Below are 25,734 nucleotides of genomic sequence, written 5' to 3'. Positions count from 1 at the left end.
AAATGGGACATACCTGTCTTGTGCCATTTTTTATATTAAATTTTGGGGAGATTAGACTGTTGGAAGAGAACTAGGAGGAAGGATTATAATATAGTGCCTGTATAGCGTGTAGGAAAGTTCCATGAAGGACAAATGTTGTTAAGGTCTGATGTATGAAAGGCAAAGATAGACTGTTGAATGCCTTGTTGGTAGGTCTAATATTGTTTTAAGTGTACATTGTCCTAACCAAAGCGAGAGGGACACCATGTAATTTCCTGCTTTAGGCATCTCAGTGACAGGAAATGTAACAATGAAATCTTCAATCATCAAACGTTGGAAAGAGGATGTGTTGAGCTGCAGACACAGGCAAGTATACAATAACTATTAACATTTATTGACTTTTAGCCACAATCTGGTTAGTCCTCATAGAGTCTCAGATATGCCACTTTCTCTCTGTTCTTCCTTAGTAGCTTGTCTGTTATCAGCTGGAAAGGAGAATGAGAAAAACAAAGTGAAAAACTTTTAACCAAGAAACAGTGTAACCAGTGTAAATTCATTGTTATAGACAACATTATTTCATTATTCACTGCCAAGCACTAGTGAACACTCCATGCTTATTATGTTTAAACAACGAAGCACACCTAAACTCTCTGGTCACGAATGTCACACCCATGCCATAACCGGAACAGAGGAGGATGGCAACAGAAAGTGGGTACCACATCACAACATGGTTACCAAGTAAGTGACCGCACAACACCAGTACCAGAGGGGTTTCACATTAATACAGTTAAACAGCAATATAATCAAGCAGTGGGAATAGTCAATAGAATACTGGGTTGCATAGAAAAATATACTACTAGCAGGAAGAGTGAGGTTATATTGCCAGGTTATAGGTCACTGGTAAGATATCACATCAGGTATTGTTTCCTGTTCTACAGGCTCTGTATCCAAATATAATAAAATATAAAATAAATCTAAGAAGTGCTACTAAAATGGTGCATAGGCAGCATAACAAAATTTACCAGGAAGGACATCAAGAGCTTAAAATGTGCATTTTAGAGGACTAGGGACAAATGTGATATGATAGTAACATTGAGTTATATCAAAAGTATTAATAGAGTTTTTTGAAAAATAATGGGTTTCTAGAACAAGGGCGCACACACTAAATTTGAGGGAGGAAGACTGATAGACAACATAAGAAAGAACTTTATTACAGAAAGGATGATAGATCTAAGGAATAGTATCCCAGCATTTCTGGTAGGAACTCATGTAGTAGAAGAATTCAAGAATGCATGAGGCAAACCAATAGTATTAAGATTTAGATCTAAAGTATTTAAAAATAAAGAAACATACATAAATAAAAAGAAATTAATGAAAAACACACAAAAAAGGTGCAGACCAAATTCTGTTTCTATGTACAGCTGCACTCCGCTTTACACCACAAGAATAAAGTCTTGCTATAAATCTACAATGGGTGAGCATTAACATGTTAACATTAATTGATATCACATTGGGGCAGCCATGTTTGAAACATGTCTACTTTTATATCCTCTCATAAGCTTACAAGTCTGAACATATATTAATAATTGATTAATAGGCAACTAAACTGTGTGAAACAAATGGCAGTAGGGTACTAGTTATTAGAATGTATCCACAATTTATCAACAAAATATCAGTGGAGCAGTTGAGCGATACTCAGCTACCTGCGTGATTCTGGCCTGGAGCTGCAAAGATTAATTTACCTGTTCGCCAGGTAAGTCTGAGGGAATATGTACATTTGTGACCTGGCTGGTCGGTTCAAACATGCGCAGTGGAACTGAAAGCCTGCACCGTGTCTTTCAGTTCCACACAAAAAGAATTCATTGAAAAATAATAGAATGACATATGTAATATGGCAATAACAGGTAATATGGAAGAACATGTACTGCTGTGATGTTTGTTAAATAAGCTTTACTGTGTTGTTGCATGGGGAAGCATAACTCCAGTGAAATCCGGCGGATTTTATCACCAGTGGTGACCCCTTGATATAGGGCGAAGTCCTATGGGCGATGAAAACATTGCCATAGGGCTTTCTGCCTTATTATAAATGTGCCCCATAATCTCAGGGCCAGTGAACCTTGATGTGTTTGTAGAGAAGTTCTTGTACAAATTAGCTGAGTATAGTTATGAAACATATTGCTGCAGTGGCAACTTATTTTATACTGGAGAAAATAGTGAATTATAATTCTTACCTCTACCCTTACAGTCCTCTTGTTAGGAGTTGCCACTGCTGCCAGTCAGGGGATCCGAACCTCCCCGGCCAAGTTACCCTCCTACCCTGTTCTGCGTTCAGATTGTATGGTCCAGGGCTATGGAGATGTAAATTAGTATTTGTTAAAATAATATTTGGATAAAAATGTTCTATTGGATATTATAAGGATATTAGGACACATTAAAGAGTTTTGTAATGAGGATGCAGTTACAGCAATTTTACAAAACACTGAGATAAAATGGTATATTATTGTTTGTCAGAACTAAAGAAAGCCTTATAACAGTGTTCCTAATACTGAAAATATTTGTGACATTTGTCTTTACGCTCATTATAATTTTTGACATCACTAATAGCCACACAGTTGTACAATAAATACAATTTATTGTACATTCTACTCATGTATAATAAATGTATGTAAGACTGGTTTGTAATAATGACAAATATACAATAAAACTTTGCTAAATTTAATTTGGAACTGATTCTCTTTTGTAAAAAAGATACTTTTTCCTTAGAATAATGTTGTTGCTTTTTTACTGATGCCCAAGAAAATATTTCTTGTTTGGGTCTTAATAGAGAGCTATGACCTAAATGTAATAACTGAGACAGCCACAGTCTATTGAGTATGTCAGTGGTAAAAAATACACTCACTAAGGAGTAATGCAGTAATAACAATATGATATTAAATTATAATAGGCAATGGGGGTATACTTAGCAACAAAATGCAGAAGTGCAGTATCCTATAGTTACCAATCAACAATGGGTTTTTGAATGATCTATTGCACATTGAGATCAAATGTCTCAATTTGCACATTTGCATTCTGCCAAATGATCCTGATTGTATTACAAGTTACTCAGCAGTTGCGGACGAGTGACACACAGCTGCATGATGTTTTCTAGTTTATTCTACATATATGTTTATAGGGGCATATTCAATTGTTGGCGAAAATGCCAAAAGTCTCGCGGTGCGCGCACTATTACCGTCATTACGGTTATAGTGCGCGTAAATACCATTATTACAGTAGTTTTCTCGTTGGATCCAGCTTACTATTACCGTAATAACGGTAATAGTTTTAATGCCGCGGGGATTCAAAAGAATTGAATATGCCCCATATAATGCTGTAAAATATATTTTAACACCTTAATAAAACTGATCACCTTAGTCTGTACTAACTGAAACAGATATTACCTGGGAGGTAGTACTGACAGCTCATTGATCTTCCGTGAGAAGCGCACAGTACTGGTGTTAAATGGAGCAATACTGGGTAATACTGTGCGCTTTTTATTACAGTCAGACTGATAATCCGCTGGACCAGCAGTAACCATCTGGAAAACACAAGTTTCACAGATAATCTGAATAAGTACAAGCATGAAATATCCAGTTGTATGCAAAAGTATTAACACCCCTGGTCAAACTGCATGTTTTACTGAATCTGTAAGTGAAAACAAGTAAACATAACCTCTGTATGGTAAAACCTCACACATGACATATTTCTACACATTAATGCAGTTTATTATTTATTTGCTAAATTTAGCAGATTGAAAAACGAATGCAATGAATGTGGAATGTGAAAAAGTGGCGACACCCTTCCAGTTGATTCATTAATACTCTAAGGGGCATATTCAATTGACTGCGGGATCGCCGAAAATACCGCGCTCCAAAAATATTACTGTTAATACGGTAATCCTGCGCGTAAAAACCATTAATACGGTAATTTACTCTCTGGATTTCAGCTCGCAGCTCAGGGAGCTGTTGAATAAATACACTTCTGTCAAGGCTTTGTGCCTACTACAAGAACACAAACATGCGCTCATATGCGCAGCTGACTAGGGAACGGAAACTAAGGATAAATGACTGTTACAAAGCAGGGAAATGCTAAAAACTATATCTACATGCCTCTAGCTTCCAATTCTAACTGTTAGGTTTATCATACAAAATAGAAAATTGAACTGGAACCTTTGAAGTTAAGGCAACACCTGGAGGACCCAGAAAAGTCTGATACCCATAACCGACTTATCACTAGAAAGGACCTGCAGAAGTCTTAAGAAGGCACAGAAGTAGTGCTCCACAGTATAACGTTTTACAATTTAATTGCAAAAGTCAACACTGAAGTATGCAGAACAACACTTACATAAGCTAGACACATTTTGGAATAAAGTGCTATAGGCTGATTAAACAAATACAGTTTGGCCTGTCAAGCTCTGTCAAAATTGTCCGGTTTCCACCTGTTTGTGACATTATATTCTGATATCTATATTCATCTTCTAATATAATATAATATCATATACTATAAAACACACAGTGTCAAGGGGTGGGGATTAGGGGCTCTTACCAAAGATGAAGAATTGGCAGATGAGTTATTCCATATGCTTTATTCACTCAAAGCAAACAATTTGGCTGATACATTACAACACACAAGTTATCAGAAATACGAAGAAAACAACAACCAAGAAGTATACAAGATACCATAATGCCTAATGGTATATGTGTGGCATATCTTTAATAAGCGTAATATGTTTGATAATGTCCAGGTTTATATGTGGATGCCTTTGTAAACAAATAAATTAAGTTACTTCCTCTGACTCACTGCTTAGCTTGGGGTTATCTTCCTTGTGTGTCATATAGAATAATATGTTGGGGACTGTCACCTTGTGGCTATATTGATATAATCTGGGACTGTTCAATAATTAGTTGAAAGTAAAACAATGTTTTGGATGTGTGGATAATTTATAGTGAAAGTAACCACATAGCTCAGAGCTACTAACAGTGACAGCTATATTGGATATATACACTACCATAGAAGTATTACCTTACTATCTGGGGGGAAGCGGGGTGCAGTCCTGGCTCCCAAACAGTACCCCTTCTTACTCAGCGGTTTCCTCTGCTGAAGGTGCTTCAGGTTGGTAAACTGGTAACACAACAAATTAATAGTTCAGTCAAGGAAGAAAAAAACCCATATTACACTGGTCTCTAAGTCATCTGGTATATTAAAAAGCACCTGAAATATATAAGATGAAGGTGAAACTGTTTTGTGAATACATACACATGTTGGTTTTTTTTTTTAAATGGTATTATTTAAATATCACTTAGTGCAACTACTATCTAAAACAATTCAAAAGAAGTGTTAAAACAACAAAGATTAATGTTATTCCATTCTTATGCTCTGTATCTTGAAAAAAGCATCATGGTAATACAAGCTTTATATATGAGGGTGCACCTTCTACAGTGATTGATTGAATATTTATTGTACTAATATTCTACTTTAGACTCTATAATAATACCACTGGCCTTTTTGGGTTTACCCAGTGCGGTACACAATTATCTAGTACCCTACACAATTGTCTGTCCTAATTATTTGGATGCCTGTGGCACAATCTTATTGGTCATACAGAAACAAAATATGACATTACGTCACCCAATAAGATAAAAATAAACAGAATAAAAAGGACACAAGTAGACAGCTGGATGCATAAGTACATTATAGTGGAGCAGAGGCGCACGCAGGGTTTTTAAGTGTGCCCCCCCCCCCCCCCAAAAAAAAAACCCAAAAAAGTGCAGCAGCTCCGTTTCGGCAGCTCTGTACTATCCAGCAGCCGTGGTGCTGTCAAAGACCCAAAACCCCCCCTGTGTGCGCCACTGGGGAGTATAGTGATCTGCAAAAAGGTTCCTGTCAGTTACAATTGCTACTCTACTCTATTATCCCAATAGTTTAGATTGACAGAAGATAGATTACAATATGTATTTTCCTGCTAATGCCTTATTTAGGTGTTTTTATGTTTCTATGTGACTTTCTGACAGTGTTTTTTATTTTCTCCAAGATCCAGGTATTTTTGCCATCCAAATGAATCCAGTATGATGTTCTAGATATTGGTAAGTATTGATGTAATTAAAATGTACTATTTCACTGATTTTAGAACTACATGTTCCAAATTCTCCAAGTCATTACTGTTTTTGAATATAATTTTTTTTAAGTAGCAGCGCCCAATAGCAGATACTTGTGTAATATTCTGTACTGCATAGACTGGTGTAGTAAGTGTATTATACTGCAATCCAACCACCGGTGGGAGAGCAAACTGTTCTGATAGTCGCCTCATTCTGCATTTGGACACAATTTTTGTATGTTTCTGCGGTGGAATTTGGGCTTAAGTGTTCCCGTTCTTACCTCTACCAAGTAATACAGCAGAAACCGTCTCCCAGCCCTACATACAGACTATAAATTCAGCAAAATGCAATATAAAAAAAACAGTACAGAGGCAAACACAAAACTGGAAGACTGTATAATCGTTACTTTGCACATAGGAACATGGCCTGTTTGGTTGCAAAACGTGATTCTTGTGAAACTTCTCAATAATTTCATTGATTTCTAGACCAGAGGTTAACAGATTCCTACTTTTCTAGCTTTCTTAATAACTGAACTGCTTACTTGCACCTTAGGTACAAACGATTATCTAGTTACGTCTGTATTTTGTTCTACGTTACTTCAGATTACTGTACTGATATTTATTGTACATCAGTCATCAAATATTTTATTTATCACTGTTACTGTGTTAAACGTTTTCATCACCACTGCTTGGAAGGACACTTAATAGTTTAGAAAATATGCTTTATAACTTCATACATTTATATTTCAACCATTCAAGCCATAGGGGCAGACATTTCATGAGAAAACGAGGGTGACAAAATATCTTGGGTTGCATTATGCAAGATGAGAGGTAGGTGAGAGACAGGGTTCTGGTGTTTTTGAAATGAAACCCTGCTGTAAGAAGCCCTGTCACCTCAGGGTTGTTGTTAATACAACAACAACCCCAAAGGTTTCCTTTTGGCTAAATTGGACCTGCCAGTTTCCAATCTCACTGTGCTGTCATCATAATCTTGCTTTGATAAGAATGCAATTGTGTAAATAAAACGGCACCACTCATTTTAGTCTTTAGTCTGCTGTCATTTGTCCTGACACACGTTCTCCCCACATATAGGGAAAATTGGGAGAAAATCAGGGGCAGTGATGGGTTGGTGATCCAGACTAATTGGGGCCCAGTGAAGTGGTGCTGCCCTGGCGACCTTGTCAAAATAACAAGAAAATCCAATTAGAAGTTGTTGCTTCATGTGGTATGAAACAGCTGATCCAAGTCAGCTCGGACAGGAGCTGCAACAAAGTAAGGAGTGGAGACGGTGTGCTGGGATCGGAGGTAAGTGACTGCTGGGCACATCCATATCATCTTACTGCGCACATCATCTTACGAAGACATCATGCTGGGTATGACCAGGAAAGTTTTCTGGATATATACAGGGCATCTTTCTGGACACATGCATGACATCTTGCTAAGGAAATTAGAAGTCATCTTGCTGGTAAAGTATAGGGCATCTTGCGTGTTATATTGGGACATCTTGTTGGGTTTAGGGTGGTTTATTATATCATGTTGGAAATTTTATTATTGGCCTCCATATGGTAGCATTGAGCTTTATATCATGGCCATGAAGCTGTATATTGTGGGCACTGAACTGTATATATGATGGACATTGGGATTGTAAACTAAGTATTTACAATCCCTATTGACAACTCCTCTGACCCGGCCACCATCAAACTTCTTGCCCTCTCTTCCTCCCTCGGCCTCACTCAGTGGACCTCCTCCCCCACCCACTGTCTTGGTCACTCCCTCGACCTTGTCTTCTCGCACCTCTGCAATCTCTCTGACTTCTCCAACTCTTCCTTCCCTCTCTCTGACCACCATCTCCTCTCCTTCACTTTGTCTTCCTCCCCCGCTCCCTCCTCGCCTAAAGCCACCCTCACCAGGCGCAACCTTGACGCCATCGACCCCATCTCCTTCTCCTCCTCTCTAGACACTCTCCTATCACCCCTTCCCTCTCTGGCTTGCCCTGATCTAGCCTCCGCTCTCTACAACCACTCCCTCACTACTGCCCTGGACACTGTTGCCCCGGCCTCTTCTATTCGCCGGCGTCGCCTTATTCCCCAACCCTGGCACTCCAAACTTACCCGCTCCCTCCAAAAGTGCTCTCGCACAGCCGAACGCCTTTGGAGGAAATCTCGTTCCCTGGCAGACTTCCTTCACTTTAAATTTATCCTCTCCTCTTTCTGCTCTGCCCTGTCCCTTACTAAACAATCCTTCTTTAAGTCCCTTATCTCTTCTCAGTCCTCCAATCCCCGCCGCCTCTTCGCCACATTCAACTCCCTCCTCTCCCTTCCCCTCCCACTGTCCCGCCTTCCCTCTCTGCCTCTGACTTCGCTACCTCTCTCTTCTCCCCTATGCCTCCAAACTACTTGAGCGGATTGACTGCAGCCACCTCACCTGTCACCTCTCTGACAACTCCCTCCTTGACCCACTCCAATCTGGCTACCGCCCCCTCCACTCCACCGAAACTGCACTGGCTAAAGTCACTAATGACCTCCTTTCAGCCAAATCCAAAGGTCACTTCTCCATACTCATCCTCCTCGACCTCTCTGCGGCCTTTGACACCGTGGACCACCCCCTCCTGCTGCAAACTCTTCTTTCTCTTGGCCTCTCTAGTTCTGTCCATGCCTGGTTCACCTCATACCTGGATAACCGCTCCTTCTCTGTATCCACGTCTGGCTCTACCTCCACCCCATCCCCTCTCCCTGTAGGAGTCCCCCAGGGCTCTGTTCTCGGCCCTCTACTCTTCTCGCTCTATACTTCCTCCCTTGGTGCTCTCATCTTCTCGTTTCGTCTTCAGTATCACCTTTACGCTGATGACATTCAGCTCTACATCTCTTCTCCTGATCTTTCCTCCTCCCTCCTCTCTCGTGTGACTGACTGCCTCTCAGCCATCTCTTCCTGGATGTCCTCACGCTTTCTTAAAATTAACATCTCAAAAACTGAACTTATTGTCTTTCCTCCGCCCAGACTCCAATCCCACCACGATCTCTCTATCGTTGTCAATAACTCCACTATCTCCTCTGTCACCCAACTCCGCTGCCTGGGTGTCACTCTTGACTCCTCTCTCTCTTTTGCCCCCCACATTCAATCCCTCGCCCAAGCCTGTCGCTTCCAACTACGTAACATTTCCCGCATCCATCCCTTTCTCTCTCAGGATGCCACCAAAACCATCATCCATGATCTCATCATCTCCCGCCTCGATTACTGCAACCTTCTCCTTACTGGCCTCCCCCACTCCTACCTTGCCCCCCTCCGCTCTATACTCAATGCGGCTGCAAGACTCATCTTCCTCTCACGCCGCTCCTCCTCCGCCTCTCCACTCTGTCTCGCCTTACACTGGCTCCCCTTCCCCTACAGAATCCTTTTTAAACTCCTTACCACCACTTACAAGGCTCTCTCCCAGTCTACTGCCCCTTATATCTCTAACCTCCTCTCCATTCACACTCCTGTCCGCTCCCTGCGCTCAGCCAATGATCGCCGCCTCTCCTCCACACTGATCACCTCTTCCCACTCTCGAATCCAAGACTTCTCCCGTGCTGCCCCCCTTCACTGGAACGACCTCCCTCGCTCAATCCGTCTCTCTCCCAATCTGTGCTCCTTCAAACGGGCACTTAAAACTCACCTGTTCCTCAAGGCCTACCAACCATCCATTTAACCTCTCATCTCTTCTGTTCATCCTCCCTTGACCCCTCATCTCTCTCCCCTTTGATTCACTGGCTCCCTTTTGTGCCTGACTTTGTTTACCCTCCCTTAGGATGTAAGCTCGAATGAGCAGGGCCCTCTTCCCTCCAGTCTCCATACCTGTTCTTCTGCTCCATCTCTACTGTATCTGCCCTCCCGGAGTTTCTGAAGTACTGGTACTGTGTGTTTATTGTTCTGTACTGTTCTACCCTGTATAGTCTACTGTATAGTCTACTGTATAGTCTACTGTTTGTACTATGTGCGGCGCTGCGGAAACCTTGTGGCGCCCTACAAATAAACGATAATAATAATAATAATTCACCATATGGTGCACTGTAGAACACTAAGTATGTCCTTATATATTTTCTATATATGGTAGTATGGAAGCACAGTGGTTAACATTGCTGACTCACATCCTGGGGTCATGGGTTTGATTCCAACTTTACAGTTGAAAAGAATGAAACCATAGGTGCATCTTTAATTACACATTTGTCACACCTTATAGCCATGATGGCTAACCTATGACACGCATGTCACTCGTGACACGCGGAGGCAGTTTGACTGACACGCCAGGCGATTCAGTCAAACTGCCTGTTTTAAACATACCAAATATTTTTTCTGTACAGCAGCCGCGGACGCTTCTTTGACAGCGCCGCGGCTGCTGTACATTTCCCCGTCGGCGAAATGGAGCTGCTGCGGACGCGCGGTCGCAGCAGCTCCTCCCTTGTGTATATCTCCCGCCATTACTTCAATGGCGCGCTTCCCTGGAGCACGGTAGGGCTTGTAAAAGCTATTTATAATATTTAATAGTAAAATAGCCTCAGATACTGGCCAACAGCAATGTTATGTAGTGTTTTTATTTGTAGACAAAAGACTCCATTTCTGGATCACACAGCTCTGCATACCCTGCAGGCTCACCAGAAATGGAGTCTTTTGTCTATTAATAAAAACACTACATAACATTGCTGGTGGCCAGTATCTGGTTTCACCCTGTAGCCCAATGATAAATTATATATATATATATATATATATATATATATATATATATATATATATATAAAATTTGTCATTGGGCTACAGGGTGAAACCAGATACTGGCCACAAGCAATCTTATGGAGTGTTGTTTTATATTTATATTTTTATTAAATTATATATATATTTATTTATTTTTTTAAGTGACACGCGACCCGAGGAAGGCTACAGTTTTTTCTGATTTTTGACACACCAAGCCGAAAAGGTTAGCCATCACTGCCTTATAGAATATTTTATTTGGGACAGTTTAGTATTACTGAAGATTGCTTGAAGTTCCCAAATGTTGCACACAGCAAATCCAAATACACCTGCTAAGCTATGTCCTGAAAATACTGACATGAAATTTATGTCCAAATAACTGCGCTACCCTGAAGATGAACCTTTTTTTCCAATCTTGCAACAAGATACAAAATTTTTAAATGTCTGTTGCTATTATAGATGGGTCTCTTGATGCACATACTTGCAATATATATCCATAATGTTATATTATACACCATTTAAAAAAAAAAAAACAACAACATCAGTATAAGCCTGTACTAGGACAGACAGAGGGGGCTTTTAACACCAAAATGCAGAGCCGTAACTAGGGTGGTGCGGGCGGTGCCGTCGCCCAGGGCGCAAGCCCGAGAGGGCGCAGCAGCCGCCCGCTACTCTCCCCTTTGTGGCACATTAAAAGGAAAAAAAATAAAATATTTTTTTTTGGCCCCTCCCCCGACTCGCGGCACCCCCCTGCGACTCGTGCGGGGGGGGGGGGGGTGTAGAGTGAGAAGAGAGGGAGGTTGGCACTTGAGCGGGGGGGTAGGTGGTGATGAAAGGATCAAATCCTATTGCTGACTGGGAGAGAGCTACGCGTCCATCTGTGATGACATCACCGCAGCTGCAGATCCAATGTGACAGCGCAGGGGGGTGGGATGAGTGGAGGACAGCTCCTCTGACTTCCTGACTGACTCACATGAAGAAGTTGTGCAGTAAATAGCAGGTATTTTAACACTCACAGAATCACATATTCACTAGCACCATATGTACACTATGGGCCTGAGTCATTTAGGATAGCAAAGCATAAAAAAGGAGTAACATTTGCACCTAGGCAAAACCATGTTGCATTGGAGGGGGGAGGTAAATTTAAAATGTGGGAACATATTTATAGTTGGGGTAGGGCATGTCCTAGATCAACTTTAAATTTCAGTGTAGTAATAAAGCTATTAAGTATTTGTGTGCTAGGTGAAAAAACAGCCAGTATTTAACTTATGTGCAAAATAATAAACTAATTTGCACCCCTTGCATTGCAACATGGTTTGTCCCAGAGAACATTTACTCCTTTTTTGCCTGTACTCATACAGGGGCAGACACACAGGGCGCACTCATACAGGGGCAGACACACAGGGCGCACTCATACAGGGGCAGACACACTGGGCGCACTCATACAGGGGCAGACACACAGGGCGCACTCATAAAGGGGCAGACACACAGGGCGCACTCATACCAGGGGCAGACACACAGGGCGGCACTCATACAGGGGCAGACGCACAGGGCACTTTATATAGTGTCATTAAGATGCTTTCTGTATTGCAGACACAAGAATGCCCTCTGCATTGTATGGCTGACACAAGAATGCTCTCTCTATTGCATGACGTTTGCTAGGATACTCTTTGCATTGTATGATGGTCACTAGAATTCACTTTTGTATTGTATGGCGGTCACTAGGATGCTCTTTGTATTGTATGGCGATCCCTAGGATGATGTTTATTTTGTATGGCGGTCACTAGGAGGCTGTTTATATTGTATTTGTATCACTAATACTGGCTAAATTATCATGCAGAACAGTATAAACCTTGCAATTCAATATGTATGATGCATCCATGGGAGTATTTTAATTTAATCTGAAAAAGAAAAATGTTTTAATTGTTCATGCTTGTGTGTATAAGTAATCACAGTTTTATTTAAAAGTATGTGGTTTTTATCTTTGAAACCCCTAACTCCAAGAAGAGGGGATTGGGAGGAATAGAGGACATTGGGAGGTTGGAACCTCTTCTTCGGGGTTAAGGCACACACCAGCATGGTTTCGACATGCTACAGTTTTGCATACAGGTATGCAGAAGCAGTGTGCTTTACTTTTTATTTTTTTAATTTTATATTGTTACTGAGACTTTTTGATCCGGTGGGTGACCCAACTATTATTACATTAATGCTAACCCTGGGAACTCCCTGCTGCTGGATTAAGCTGCTCCACTTACATAACTAATGTGTATACACCATCCACTGGTGTGCTGACTCTGTCTACTTGTGACTGCTCCACCTACATGTGCAATGCTTTGCCTACTTGTGTGTTAGCTCCGTCAACTGTAATAGACGGACTCTGCTTACCATAGCGTATTGCATTTGCCTTGTATAAAAACCAATGTGGCTCGAGCTAATGGAGTGCTAACTCCGCCTACAATTTGCCCCGCTTACCATTTATTGGTCCCGCCTACATGAGGCCACTTACAGGATTTTTCCAGGGCTACTTTAAGTTCCCAATCCGCCCCTGGTATTATGTGTGTGTGAGGGGCCACTGTGTGTGTGTGTGTGTGTGTGTGTGTGTGTATTATGTGTGTGTGAGGGGCCACTGTGTGTGTGTGTATTATGTGTATGTGAGGGGCCACTGTGTGTGTGTATTATGTGTGTGTGAGGGGCCACTGTGTGTGTGAAGGGGGGTGGCAAACCAATATCTTGCCTAGGGCCCCATGAGGTGTAAATCCGGCTCTGATAGATATATATATCATGCATTTGCAAATATGTGTAGCAGAATTCTTTACAGTAAAGTGCCAGCCACACCCCCACATTAGGTTGGCCACACCCACTTGGCAAATGTCACCCCCACTTTGATGGGGGGCGCCGGTGCCCTGTCTCGCCCAGGGCACTGAAATGTCTAGTTACGGCACTGCCAAAATGTAACAAATTAATACAATCTATGCAATATATCTATAAATATCATCTGGGGAAGTTAAACACTTTTCAATATCCAAAATCTGTCTGCCCTATTTCAACCCTGCTCCAGATTTTATAAAGGATCCCCAGAATGTTTCCACTCACCTCCTCAATGTTGTAGCGCCCGGGTCCCACATTTGGAGCTCCTCTAATAGGGGCCAATTCAATACCCAGGCGGTCTGGGGCACAGGAATTAGGGAAACATTTCCTGTCCTGTCTGCTCTCAAAACAAATTCTTCGCAAATATTCTGAAGATTTTGAAAAAGAAGAATTAAATCTGAAAACAATCCTATATAATACCTACAGAAAATACTGCAAATTAAAACAGAAAAATTGTTGTTTTTTTTATATAGACTGAGCACAATGTAATATTGCAAACTAGGCTCAGTTTTTATTATAATTATAATTCAGGTCTATTTTTTCGAATAATTTGCTTTAAAAAATAGTTTCTACTAATATGTGATACAAAGATGATCAAGGATTCAATTTTCCAGTCTCTCGTAGTATTTTAACTGATGTTAGGCTTATGCTAAGATAAAAATACAGTGCATAAGGTATAGTTATGACAGTCTTGTCTTATATAATCCTTGGGAAATATCAGTTCCATGTCTTACCTGGTTTGCGCTCCATGCTCTTCTGTTTTGTGTACTTGAATGCTCTGGCTATGTTGTGTGATGTCACAATGCTGTCTAGTGCTCTGGGCACAACTCATGGTAGTTTTCACTGGGTCTCTCTGCTGGTTATATATCATACTGCAGCCAAATACCTCGGCTGGTCTGTAAAGAAGGAGTCTGGGAAGTAGTGTCTAAGAAATGGCAACTACTAATGTGCACATATACTATTGTTTGTTTAGGCTTTGTGGATGCAAAAAACTGCATTGTTCACTATCTATACAATCAAAATCTATGCTTTCACTGCAACAGTATTATAGTAATGTAAATGACTTCCCAAGTGCTCACAGAATGTCACTATATATATATATATATATATATACACACACACACATATACACACATATAACACACAGCTAACCAATCAATTAAGCCATTAAATAATATATTTAAATATTCCATATAGGAGAAATACAATCTGTGATTTATCAAAGCCTCTCTACTGGGAGGGGGGAGGAGACCGCTTTTTCCATTCTCTGGCGATTAAAATATTAGCTGCATTACTTATGTGATACCCCAAAACCTGAGTACCCTGGTGTGTATCTATATCTAAATATATGTGTGTACTCCTGGCTGTGTTCATATACATGCCTGTTTATATGTGGTCACATTTGTAAATTGTTATAGGTGTTTATAAAGATTTAAAAATAAAAAAAAGATTTCTTGAGGGAGAAGTGACAGTTGAGAGTGGTTGGTGGTTGCCGGGAGTGACAGGGAGAGAGGAGTGTGATACTCAGGACCACTGAGCATAGTTGCCAATTCCGCTTATAACAAGCGGAATTGGGCTTCTTTTTTTTGTGAAGTTGCAGGTTTTTTTTCACTGCCGCGGGTAGCTTGTTTTTGGGCTTGGAGACGTTCTCCAATCCACAGGCTGCATAATCTTTTCTTTTTGTTTTTTTTCCTCTGTTGCTATTTTGTGATTGGTGCATTCAGTTGTTTTTTTTGTGGGCGGGTTGTGCAGTGAATTCCTCCAATGAAGTGGCGCTTTGTGGGTGGGCAGATCAGAGGAGGGACCTACTGAAATATGTGCTGTGACAGACACACGATCGCTGCACTTATAGCAGGTAACACTGCTATATAACACCCTCCCCTCCCATTCAGTAAGCTGCTGGTGTCAGAAGACTGCTTTCAGAGCCCTCTTTTATACTATCATGGGGCTGTGTGGTATAGACATACCAGTGTCCTAAATTACAGCATTTGCCTTTTCATTTGCCATATCAGTGTATAAATGTGTCCTCTTGTGTTTATAAAGGTTTTCTAAATGGAGATGCAGTGTAGAACTTAGTGTTATAGAAAAGGACGGTAAGTTGGGCTTTTTGGGCTTTTTAGGAGTGGTTTGGGCTTGTTTTTCATTTCAGAGTTGGCAACCCTGCCACTGAGAGAGATCCCTGTGTCTGGATAAACTGAGAGCAAAAAAAAAGGGACAGAATGAAAATCGTACAAAGTGATATATAAGCATATTAAAAGTCAAGAAAGTGTAAGAAGAGAAGAAGTGAGCAAAAGAGAGGCGTGAATAAAATGGAAAGTGCTGAAAATTACTAAGCAGAAGAGAGATCTGTAAAATCACATTAAGAGCCTGTGCTATGTACTGAGGACAGTGTGAGAGGAGAGAGACAAGTTGGTGTTGTAAAATAAGTTAAGCAGACACAGATCACTATAACTCCCACCATTACATCACTACAACTGAAAATATCAGCAGTTACTTAGACACATGTTTCTGATCCCTATATACTTCAATTGCTTACTAAAAAAGAATCAGATTTTTAGGAAAACTACAGAAATAGTGTTTTGCAAAAAATTTTTTTGAAGGGCTACAACCACTTAATAAAGTGACTCTTTATAAAGTCCAATGGGATAGAAAAAGAAATGTATGGCCCCAATCACGTGCACCACTTCTACAAATAGTTATTGAAATATTTGATGTAGGTCTTAAAGTTGTGTTAGAAATTAAGTTATATATTAATGTTATATATATATATATATATATATATATATATATATATATATATATATGAAGGTTAATAATTTATTCTGCCAAAGAATTCCAATAAGATATCAGTGTTAGTAGTATGGCGAATTTAAAGGTTTGTCAATTGTAAATAGTTTTAAAGTAATAAGATATTGTTTAAAAGTAATTGTGCACTTCTAAAATAAAATCAGAATAATTCTTAACAATAAAAGGAAATTAGTTTAGAATACACTTGTGTCATTTTAAATATCTGTGGATAAATCTCCTTACCTCTCTGGTGCATAGAAAATCTGAAGTGTTGAAACCTGAAAGAGAACTATCTGATACTGGTAAGGTGCAATTTCGACGTATTACTCTAAATAACACCACACAGGTTATTACACTTATATGAGTGATGAGTCTGTCCCCATGTTTAGTATGTGAAGAAATTATGTATTTCAGAGTAGAAAGACAGGGTCAGCAGGTATCTGGAAATCTGGTGTTTGATAGATTAAATTAATAACCATCTCTCAGAATTGGGCTATATGGGCATTTTCACCAGATGTGAAACAAAAATGCTGATATCCCCAAAAATCTCAAAAAATCCCATTGCATAGATTACTGGGAGTCTCCCTCTATATAACTCTCATAAAGTCTCCTCTTGATAGAGATATGAGGGGTGCTATCTAATGGCAACAAAATGCGGTAACTATAAATAGAAAGATTAAAAGTTTGTGTTTGGAAAGATGCACTTCAACTCTCAAGAGTGGTAGGGAATGTTAAGCACTGTACCATATTCAAGGTTATAAAACTTAACTTTTATTGACCAAATAAATAAAATGAAAATAGCAAAATATAAAATGGTGTATAATGTGTATGAAGTATAAGTGATATAAAATGCACTGAAAGCACTTTCTATCCAGAGAATAGATCTAAAAATAAATTGGTAGAAATTTCCATATGATATTGGGTTCTATATTACAGCGTAAACTACTACAAATCCCCAGATTGTTCAATTATAGTCCTCTCAAAACAGTAACTTGGTAAAAATACCATATTTATATCGTAGGAGATAACGAGTCTAATAGTAATTGAGACCAATCAAGGATTGTAGGAGATCAGAATCTGTTACACAATATATCTAAATATAATAACAGGTAAGCATCTTTCTATGCATTCTGAACATAACAGATGAACAGTGTCTGTGCTGTATAACATGTACATAAAGTATACTGAAACTGTCTATTGTTCACACCGCTTCCTAAAATAAAAGAAGTAATAACTTCTATATGACGGGTTGCCGTGAACAGGACCAGTAATACCGTCACGGACAAAGTCATAAATCCATTTTTGTAACAAATGAGGGGAGAGGGATTGAGCGAAGATTTTATAATAGCGGCCTGACAATTTTGAGGGTTTCAAACCTAGGTGTAGTTCTTCTTTCATAATGGCACTATATTACAATTTGTGCTAGCTGATTGAGTAATTTGAGGCACATTACAAGACTCTCGGAATTGTTGAGTTTGGGGTTTGACCGTTGTTGAAATCAGATGTTGTACAAAAAAAGGGAGATAGAATACTAACTGTTGGAGGAACATCTTATATACAAAACTAAGTAATTCTACCTAAAATATGAAAATTAGAGATGGGCGGGTCCGGTTCTCCGAGAACCGAACCCACCCGAACTTTGGGTATCCGAGTACCGAGCTGAGCAGCTCGGTACTCTCCCGCCCGTTCCAAATCCAAATCGAGGCCGAACGTCATTGTGACATCGTCGGATCTCGGGGCTCGGTTCTCGCGATACTTCAACTTTATAAATACACGCCTCCACAGCAATCCATCGCCATTTGACAGAGGGAGAGAGCAGGGTGTAGTCATAGGCTAATTAGAGCAGGGACAGAGAATACAATATTGTTCTTGCAATTGCTCTAACCAAAATCGCTAGTGCAGAGAGGAGGATAGAGGTTTATTATTTTTTCTTCATATTTGGCACTCCCCAGCGCTTTTGGGGTGTCCCCCATAATTGTGCATAAATATTTCTGGCTGTCAAAAGTCATATCTGTCAGCAGTATCTACTAAATAATTTTTAGCACTCCTCAGTGCTTTTGGGGTGTCCTCCCTAATTGTGCATTAATATTTCTGGCTGTCAAAAGTCATATCTGTCAGCAGTATCTACTAAATAATTTTTAGCACTCCTCAGTGCTTTTGGGGTGTCCTCCCTAATTGTGCATTAATATTTCTGGCTGTCAAAAGTCATATCTGTCAGCAGTATCTACTAAATAATTTTTAGCACTCCTCAGTGCTTTTGGGGTGTACTCCCTAATTGTGCATTAATATTTCTGGCTGTCAAAAGTCATATCTGTCAGCAGTATCTACTAAATAATTTTTAGCACTCCTCAGTGCTTTTGGGGTGTCCTCCCTAATTGTGCATTAATATTTCTGGCTGTCAAAAGTCATATCTGTCAGCAGTATCTACTAAATAATTTTTAGCACTCCTCAGTGCTTTTGGGGTGTCCTCCCTAATTGTGCATTAATATTTCTGGCTGTCAAAAGTCATAACTGTCAGCAGTATCTACTAAATAATTTTTAGCACTCCCCAGTGGTTTGCGCTCAGAATGGATTCAAAGCAGTCCACATATGATCTGAATGAGCAACCAGGTTCTGTCACCAGTCCTGATGTTAGTGTTCCCAGTACGTCATCTGGCCAAGGCGATGTCAAACAACAGAGTGTTTTCAAATTAGTGCAAAAAACAAAAAAAAAAAAAATTTACTGTATTGAAGCGAAAAAGAAGTGTAACTAAGCAAAAGTTAAGTGACGATAAAAAAAAAATGCAAGCATGCCATTCTACACACGCAGTGGCAAAGAGAGAATGAGGCCTTCACCTTTGGCTATTAGTGGCAGATCCCAAAAAGTTACCCAGCCTACAATTGGTGCACAACTACTGTTACGCGTCAAAGCTGAGCTGCAAGATAACAGTGAGACATTACAGGAGAATATTTGCTCTGATTCACAAATGACAACAATCCCTGTGGAGAGTCCATCCAACAGTGGGATGTCTAATCGTGAGCATTCTGCTGATGTGTGCCTTAATAGCCCGAGTGTAGCCGGTGATACCCAAATTGAGGATGCCACTTTGGAATTAGAAGAGGATGAGGGGGAGATTTGTGTAGGCGACGAGGGCGCTAATGAGGATGTTGATGAGGATGAGGTTGTTTGTGTAAGTCCTGCACCAGTGGCAGCAGTTCTGGCACGTGACAAGAAAAAGGCCATTGTCATGCCTGGGCATAAAACAAAAAAATCCACTTCTTATGTGTGGAATTATTTCTACCCAAATCCAGACAACAATTGTATAGCCATTTCTAGTGTATGTGAAGCCACAGTCAGTCGAGGGAGGGACCTTAACCATCTTGGAACCTCGTCTATGTTACGCCATTTAACGAGAGTTCATGGCAAAGTGTTGGGAAAAGCTGAAAGTTCTTCCCAAAAGAATACAAGCACTCCCTCATCAGCTAAGACCCTCCGCTCACCGACATACCGACGGCTACAAAATACACCCACCACACCATCCTCATCAATATCCTCAGTAGCGCTCGGAGTTAGCCCGGCATCCCACTTAAGGCTGGATGACTCCGGCACTATTATTGATTCCTCTGAAGAAAGCGTTAGTCCTGCTGCTGCTGTTGCTGCTGCTGGGGGTGAATCGTCATCCCAGAGGCAGGTTAATAAAATGAGCAGTCCTACATTTCAGCAATTAACTGTGAAACAATCATTTGCGAGGGGAAGCAAATATGACAGCAGTCACCCAGTCGCCAAGCGAATCACAGACGCCATGGCTGCAATGTTAGTGTTAGATCTGCGTCCAATCTCCACAATAAACGCAGCTGGTTTTTCACAGTTAATTGAGGTTTTGTGTCCACGTTACAGAATTCCATCGCGACACCATTTCTCCCGTAAAGCTATTCCACAACTATACCAAAAAGTGTGTAAAAATGTAGAGATTGCGCTGAAAAATGCCATTCTGCCCACTGTTAACTTAACCACAGATATGTGGACAAGTAGAAGTGGCCAAACCAAAGACTATATGACTGTGACAGCCCACTGGGTTGGTCATTCACCTTCACCAGCAGGAACAGCAGCAGCATGTACACCACTACGTAACATTTGTCACAGGCAGGCCACTCTTTGTATCACCGGCTTCACTAACAGGCATACGGCTGACAATTTGTTACGCAAACTGAGAGATGTGATTGATGCATGGCTTATACCACTCGGACTCTCCCCAGGGTATGTCATTTCAGATAACGCCAACAATATAGTGCGAGCATTACAGCTGGGTGATTTCCAACATATTCCCTGTTTTGCTCACGCCATCAACTTGGTGGTGCAGAGCTTCCTACGAAATAACCGTGAGGTGCAGGAGATGCTTTCGGTGGCCCGTAAAATTTCAGGCCATTTCAGGCATTCAGCCACAGCATGTAGGAGATTACAGCAGCTCCAAGAGCAGTTTAACTTGCCCTGCCACCAACTTAAGCAAGAGGTGGTAACTCGGTGGAATTCCACCCTGTACATGCTTCAGAGGATGGAGGAACAGCGCAAAGCCATCCAAGCATATTGCACAAGTCATGACATTGGGAAAGGAGGGGGGATGTATTTCACTCTTGCACAGTGGGGAATCCTTTCAGTGCTGTGCAAGGGGCTGAAACCATTTGAAGTTGTGACATGTGAGGTCAGTGCAGACTCTGCTAGTTTGAGCCAAGTCATTCCTTTAATTAGACTATTGGAAAAGCAGCTTGAGAAAATGAAGGAGGAGCTGAAAGCAAGCAATTCAGCAAAGTATGTTGGCCTTGTCGATCAAGTACTTAATTCGCTTCACAATGATCCTCGAGTTATTAAGATCTTGAACTCGGATCAGTACGTTTTGGCCACTGTGCTTGATCCAAGGTTTAAAACCTACATTGAGTCTTTACTTGTAAATGAGCGAGATGTGAACTTTTGCAAGGAGCTATTGCTCAGCAAGTTGGCCGCTGAACTGGCCCTCAGCTTGACGACGTGTCCTCCTTCACTTTCTCAAGCTGTTGCTCGTAAAAAATTAAATTTCCAAAAAAGAAGCAGGGAAGACACAGGGGGCAGACCAGAACAATTTAACATCTGGGCTGGTTTGAAGGATTTTTCAAAAAAATGTGTCACTTTGCCCATAACTCCATCCAATATGAGTATAAACATGCAAAAGATGGTGGAGGATTACTTTCAAGAGGTAGTTGATATGGAAATGTCAGACAGTCCCTTTCCTTACTGGGAACAAAAGCAGGCCATTTGGAAACCCATGTACAAACTTGCTTTGCAATACCTAAGCTGCCCACCCTCCAGTGTGTACTCTGAACGAGTGTTCAGCACAGCAGGGAACTTAGTCAGTGATCGCCGTAGAAGGTTACTTCCCAAAAATGTGGAGAAAATGATGTTTATAAAAATGAACTACATCTTCCACGAGGAAGGCCTTCACCATCCAAGACATCCAAGCACTGACTGTTCTCTAATGGCGGATTCAAGCGGCGATGAATTGATAGTCTGTGACGTACACACTGATGAGGGTGAGGATTAAGCTGAAGATGATGCCGATAACATCTTTTTAAAACTTTCTATGTAAGTGTAGGGTGCAATCTACCCCCAAAGAGGAAAGGGACTTGTGGCATTTCCATATCACTTACCATCTTGAAAGGCTGCTGTTAGGGCAATTTATCCTTAAGGGTAGGGTGTCATAGACAGAGTGACCCTAAACTGGCTTTGTCCATTTTTCATAATATTGTACAGTCTATAATGGCTGAATTTTTGGGTATTTTATACAAGTGGAGGGGGGCCTAGAGAGACAGAAACCAAACTGGCTTTTTCCATGTCAATTAATATTGTACAGTCTATAATGGCTGAATTTTTTGGTATTTTATACAAGTGGAGGGGGGCCTAGAGAGACAGAAACCAAACTGTCTTTCTCCATGTCAATTAATATTGTACAGTCTATAATGGCTGAATTTTTTAGTATTTTATACAAGTGGAGGGGGGCCTAGAGAGACAGAAACCAAACTGGCTTTCTCCATGTCAATTAATATTGTACAGTCTATAATGGCTGAATTTTTTGGTATTTTATACAAGTGGAGGGGGGCCTTGAGAGACAGAAACCAAACTGGCTTTTTCCATTTCTTTACATATTTAACTATAAGTGTAGGGTGTAATATACATTCAAAGACGATGGCTGCATTGCCAATATGCATAGATGGAGAGGAAGACAATCTGTTTTGTGTGTAGAATAGGCCTACCAACGAAGAATTAAACTGTTTTTTTGGATGATTTATTACCTCAACAATTAGATTACTTGTCTCTAAAACAGTTGGAGCACTAAATTGGGTTAATTTAGGCCCAAAAACATGGATTTTCCAAAAAAATAGCAAAACAAAACCAAAACCAAAACCAAAACACGCAATGGCGGTTTTGCAAAACCAAAACACGACGGTAATCCAGATCCAAAACCGAATCCAAAACCAAAACACGGGGGTCAGTGACCATCTCTAATGAAAATAAAAGGGACTTTCTGTAAACCTATACCTCTGCCATTGGTCTTGGATATGAAATAATAGACACACACATAAAAACTAAATTTTATTGGTTTTGATTAAAATGCTTAAAAGCGAAATATTAAAGCAATGAAGGAGATGTGGAAAGTTCAGGAGTATGTAGTCACTTTCAAAAATTATAGTCTTAATGCCGTTTTCAGGATTCAATTAATAATATAAAGCTCAGTTCACATAATGCTGATCTTGTTGTGTATATAGCCTTCAGTGCAAAAGGTAACAATATTATTACAGCTGTTAATACAAATGTAACATTTATATATCCAAACTGCATGTCAGTTATGCAGCTGCAATGAGAAGCAGGGACTCCATCAGGGGGGTACAGGGGGTACTGTAGTACTTGGCCCGGGCTCACCAGGGGCCCGGTACAATAGCGCAACACAAACTTACCTGGGGGCCCGCTGTCTTGCAGTCTGCTGGTCTCCGCTACTCTGCGCTGATGTCTTCAGCCTGGCTGTCACCATGACAGCCAGGCACCAGAATGCGATTGCAGGGGTGGAGGAATCATTCCCCTGCGATCATGTGATCTGGCTGTCACAGATGGTAATGAACCATCATGATCTTAGTCAGATAGTGTGAATCCTAAATTGTTTTCTCCTGAAGTTAATTGTTCCACATCTCTAAAAACCTAATGTACGTTTCACTAAGTGATTCATCTTAGAAGCTTAGGGCCTGAGTCATTAAGGAAAGTAACGAGGAAAGACGAGCATCAATACGAATACAATGTTTAACAAAGGCTTCAAATTCAGTGGGTGCATCAGCTGTAGAGAATTCATCTTTAATGAACTCAGATAACCCCTTTCGATAAACAGACAGCTTAGCTGCCGAATTCCAATCAGTGTCCAAAATCCATCTTCGGAAATCAGAGGTGTATTCAGCCACTGAACGTCTTCCCTGACACATTTTTAACAAAACTGACTCAGCAGTAGCACTTCGATTTGGATCATCAAATATCTGGTTCATTGCATCCATAAAATTAGAAAGATCTTGTAATATGGGACTTTTTGCTTCTATCAAAGGAGAAGCCCATGCCAAGGCATCATCTTTCAACAATAAAAGAATACAACGTACTTTCTGTACATCAGACAAAAAATAAGTAGGATGTAAATCAAAATGCATATTACATTGATTAATAAAACCTCTGTATTTTTTACGATCACCTGAGAATCGAGCCGGAGGTAGTGGGAGTGTGGGCTGATGTACTGCAGCTGAAGGTGCTAAATCATTAACTTCTTGAAGCCGCACCTGTAGTTCTGTAATAACTCCATTTTGTAGCGCTATTTGATCTTTGAGTTCATGAACATTTATTTGCAACTCAGTTACGTGTTGATTTTGCAGTTGAAAATTATTTGTACACTGGGTCTCCAGTTCTTGAAATTTTGCATGAAATTCCTGTAGTTGTCTTGAAGCAGAATGCATGTGGAAACTCAGATCTGAAAGTCGCTGTAAAGCAGATGGTTCTGACCCGGCGGGCTCCGTCATTTTGGGCACGAGTATCCTGTCACACTTCTGGTATCAGGGCCATCTTAACAACATTATGGGCCCCCGGGCAAAGCAGTGCACCAGGGCCTCATATATATATATATATATATATATATATATATATATATATATATATATGTAGGGGCCCTGGTATATAGGTATATATATATATATATATATATAGCTATAGACATATAGAGATAGATAGATGTACTTGCTCAGTGACCCTTGAAGGTTTTTTTTGCAGGTTTTTTCTTTTGCAGGATTATTTATTCTAATTAAGAGCCCTGCCTATGGGGCCCCCTAGCCCGTGGGGCCCCCGGGCACCTGCCCATCATGCCCAATGGAAAAGGTGGCCCTGTCTGGTATCACAAACGGAACCCAATAGCCAGGTATTTCTGAATTCAACAGGATTTATTTTGGTATACAAATAAATCTCTAGTGTCCAAATAAAGTCCAAAGTCACAAAAGTATAAAGGTCTGGTGGAAGTATCAAGTACTTGTAGTCCAAATCACAAGGAGGCAAGGTTCTGTGGAAGCAGTTGGTTCAGATACAAACACAATACTCGTGCAAAGGCTTCATAACAGGAAGTGCCTTTTCTAGGCCCAAACAGGAAATGGGATCCAAGATGGAATCTTCATGAGACAGTCCCGGCCATCTTGGATAAGGTCTATTGTAAGGGCAAGTTCATAACAGAGATCCAAGATGGAAACTTCATGAGGCAATCACGGCCATCTTGAATGAGGGCAAAACTAAGGGCAAGTACATAACACCAAAAGTAATCTGGAAAATTCTGCTGCTCAGGCTAAAAGATTGTATGATAAGAAAGGGTGTCCTGCTCCTCAACTTCTTCCAGGGGATAAGGTCTGCTTATCCACTAAAAATATCAGTTTAAAGGTTCCTAGTATGAAACTAGCACCCAAGTTTATCGTTCCCTACCGAATCTCCGAGATGATCAATCCAGAAGCTTTCAGATTAGAACTTCCATCCTCACTACGGATTCCTAAAGTGTTTCATGTCTCTCTGCTAAAACCGGTGGTACAAAATGAATTTTCAAATGTCACAGCTTCCCCGCCTCTGGCTACTTCTCAAGATCAAACTGCGTATGAGTTCAAAAACTATTGGACTCTCGTAGATCCAGAGGTTCACGGCAATTTCTAGTCGATTGGAAAGGCTATGGGCCTGAGGAACG

General features: G+C 40.6%; 1 protein-coding gene across 1 annotated transcript; it reads right to left on the bottom strand.

Annotated features, from left to right (window-relative positions):
- Positions 1-2,254: 2,254 nt before the first annotated feature.
- LOC142139909 (ciliary microtubule-associated protein 3-like) lies at positions 2,255-14,541 on the bottom strand (the record flags this gene model as incomplete). Its single annotated transcript, XM_075197772.1, has 5 exons — positions 14,434-14,541; positions 13,925-14,067; positions 5,038-5,136; positions 3,417-3,553; positions 2,255-2,327 (listed from the first exon to the last, which is right to left on the bottom strand). Coding segments are annotated over exons 1-5 (468 nt in total), but the record flags the coding sequence as incomplete, so codon positions are not given.
- Between the last annotated feature and the right edge of the window lie 11,193 nt (positions 14,542-25,734).

This window comes from Mixophyes fleayi, chromosome 2 (genome assembly GCF_038048845.1).
Source record: "Mixophyes fleayi isolate aMixFle1 chromosome 2, aMixFle1.hap1, whole genome shotgun sequence".
In the NCBI taxonomy this organism is placed as follows: Eukaryota; Metazoa; Chordata; class Amphibia; order Anura; family Limnodynastidae; genus Mixophyes; species Mixophyes fleayi.
This window is presented reverse-complemented; position numbering and strand designations above follow the sequence as displayed.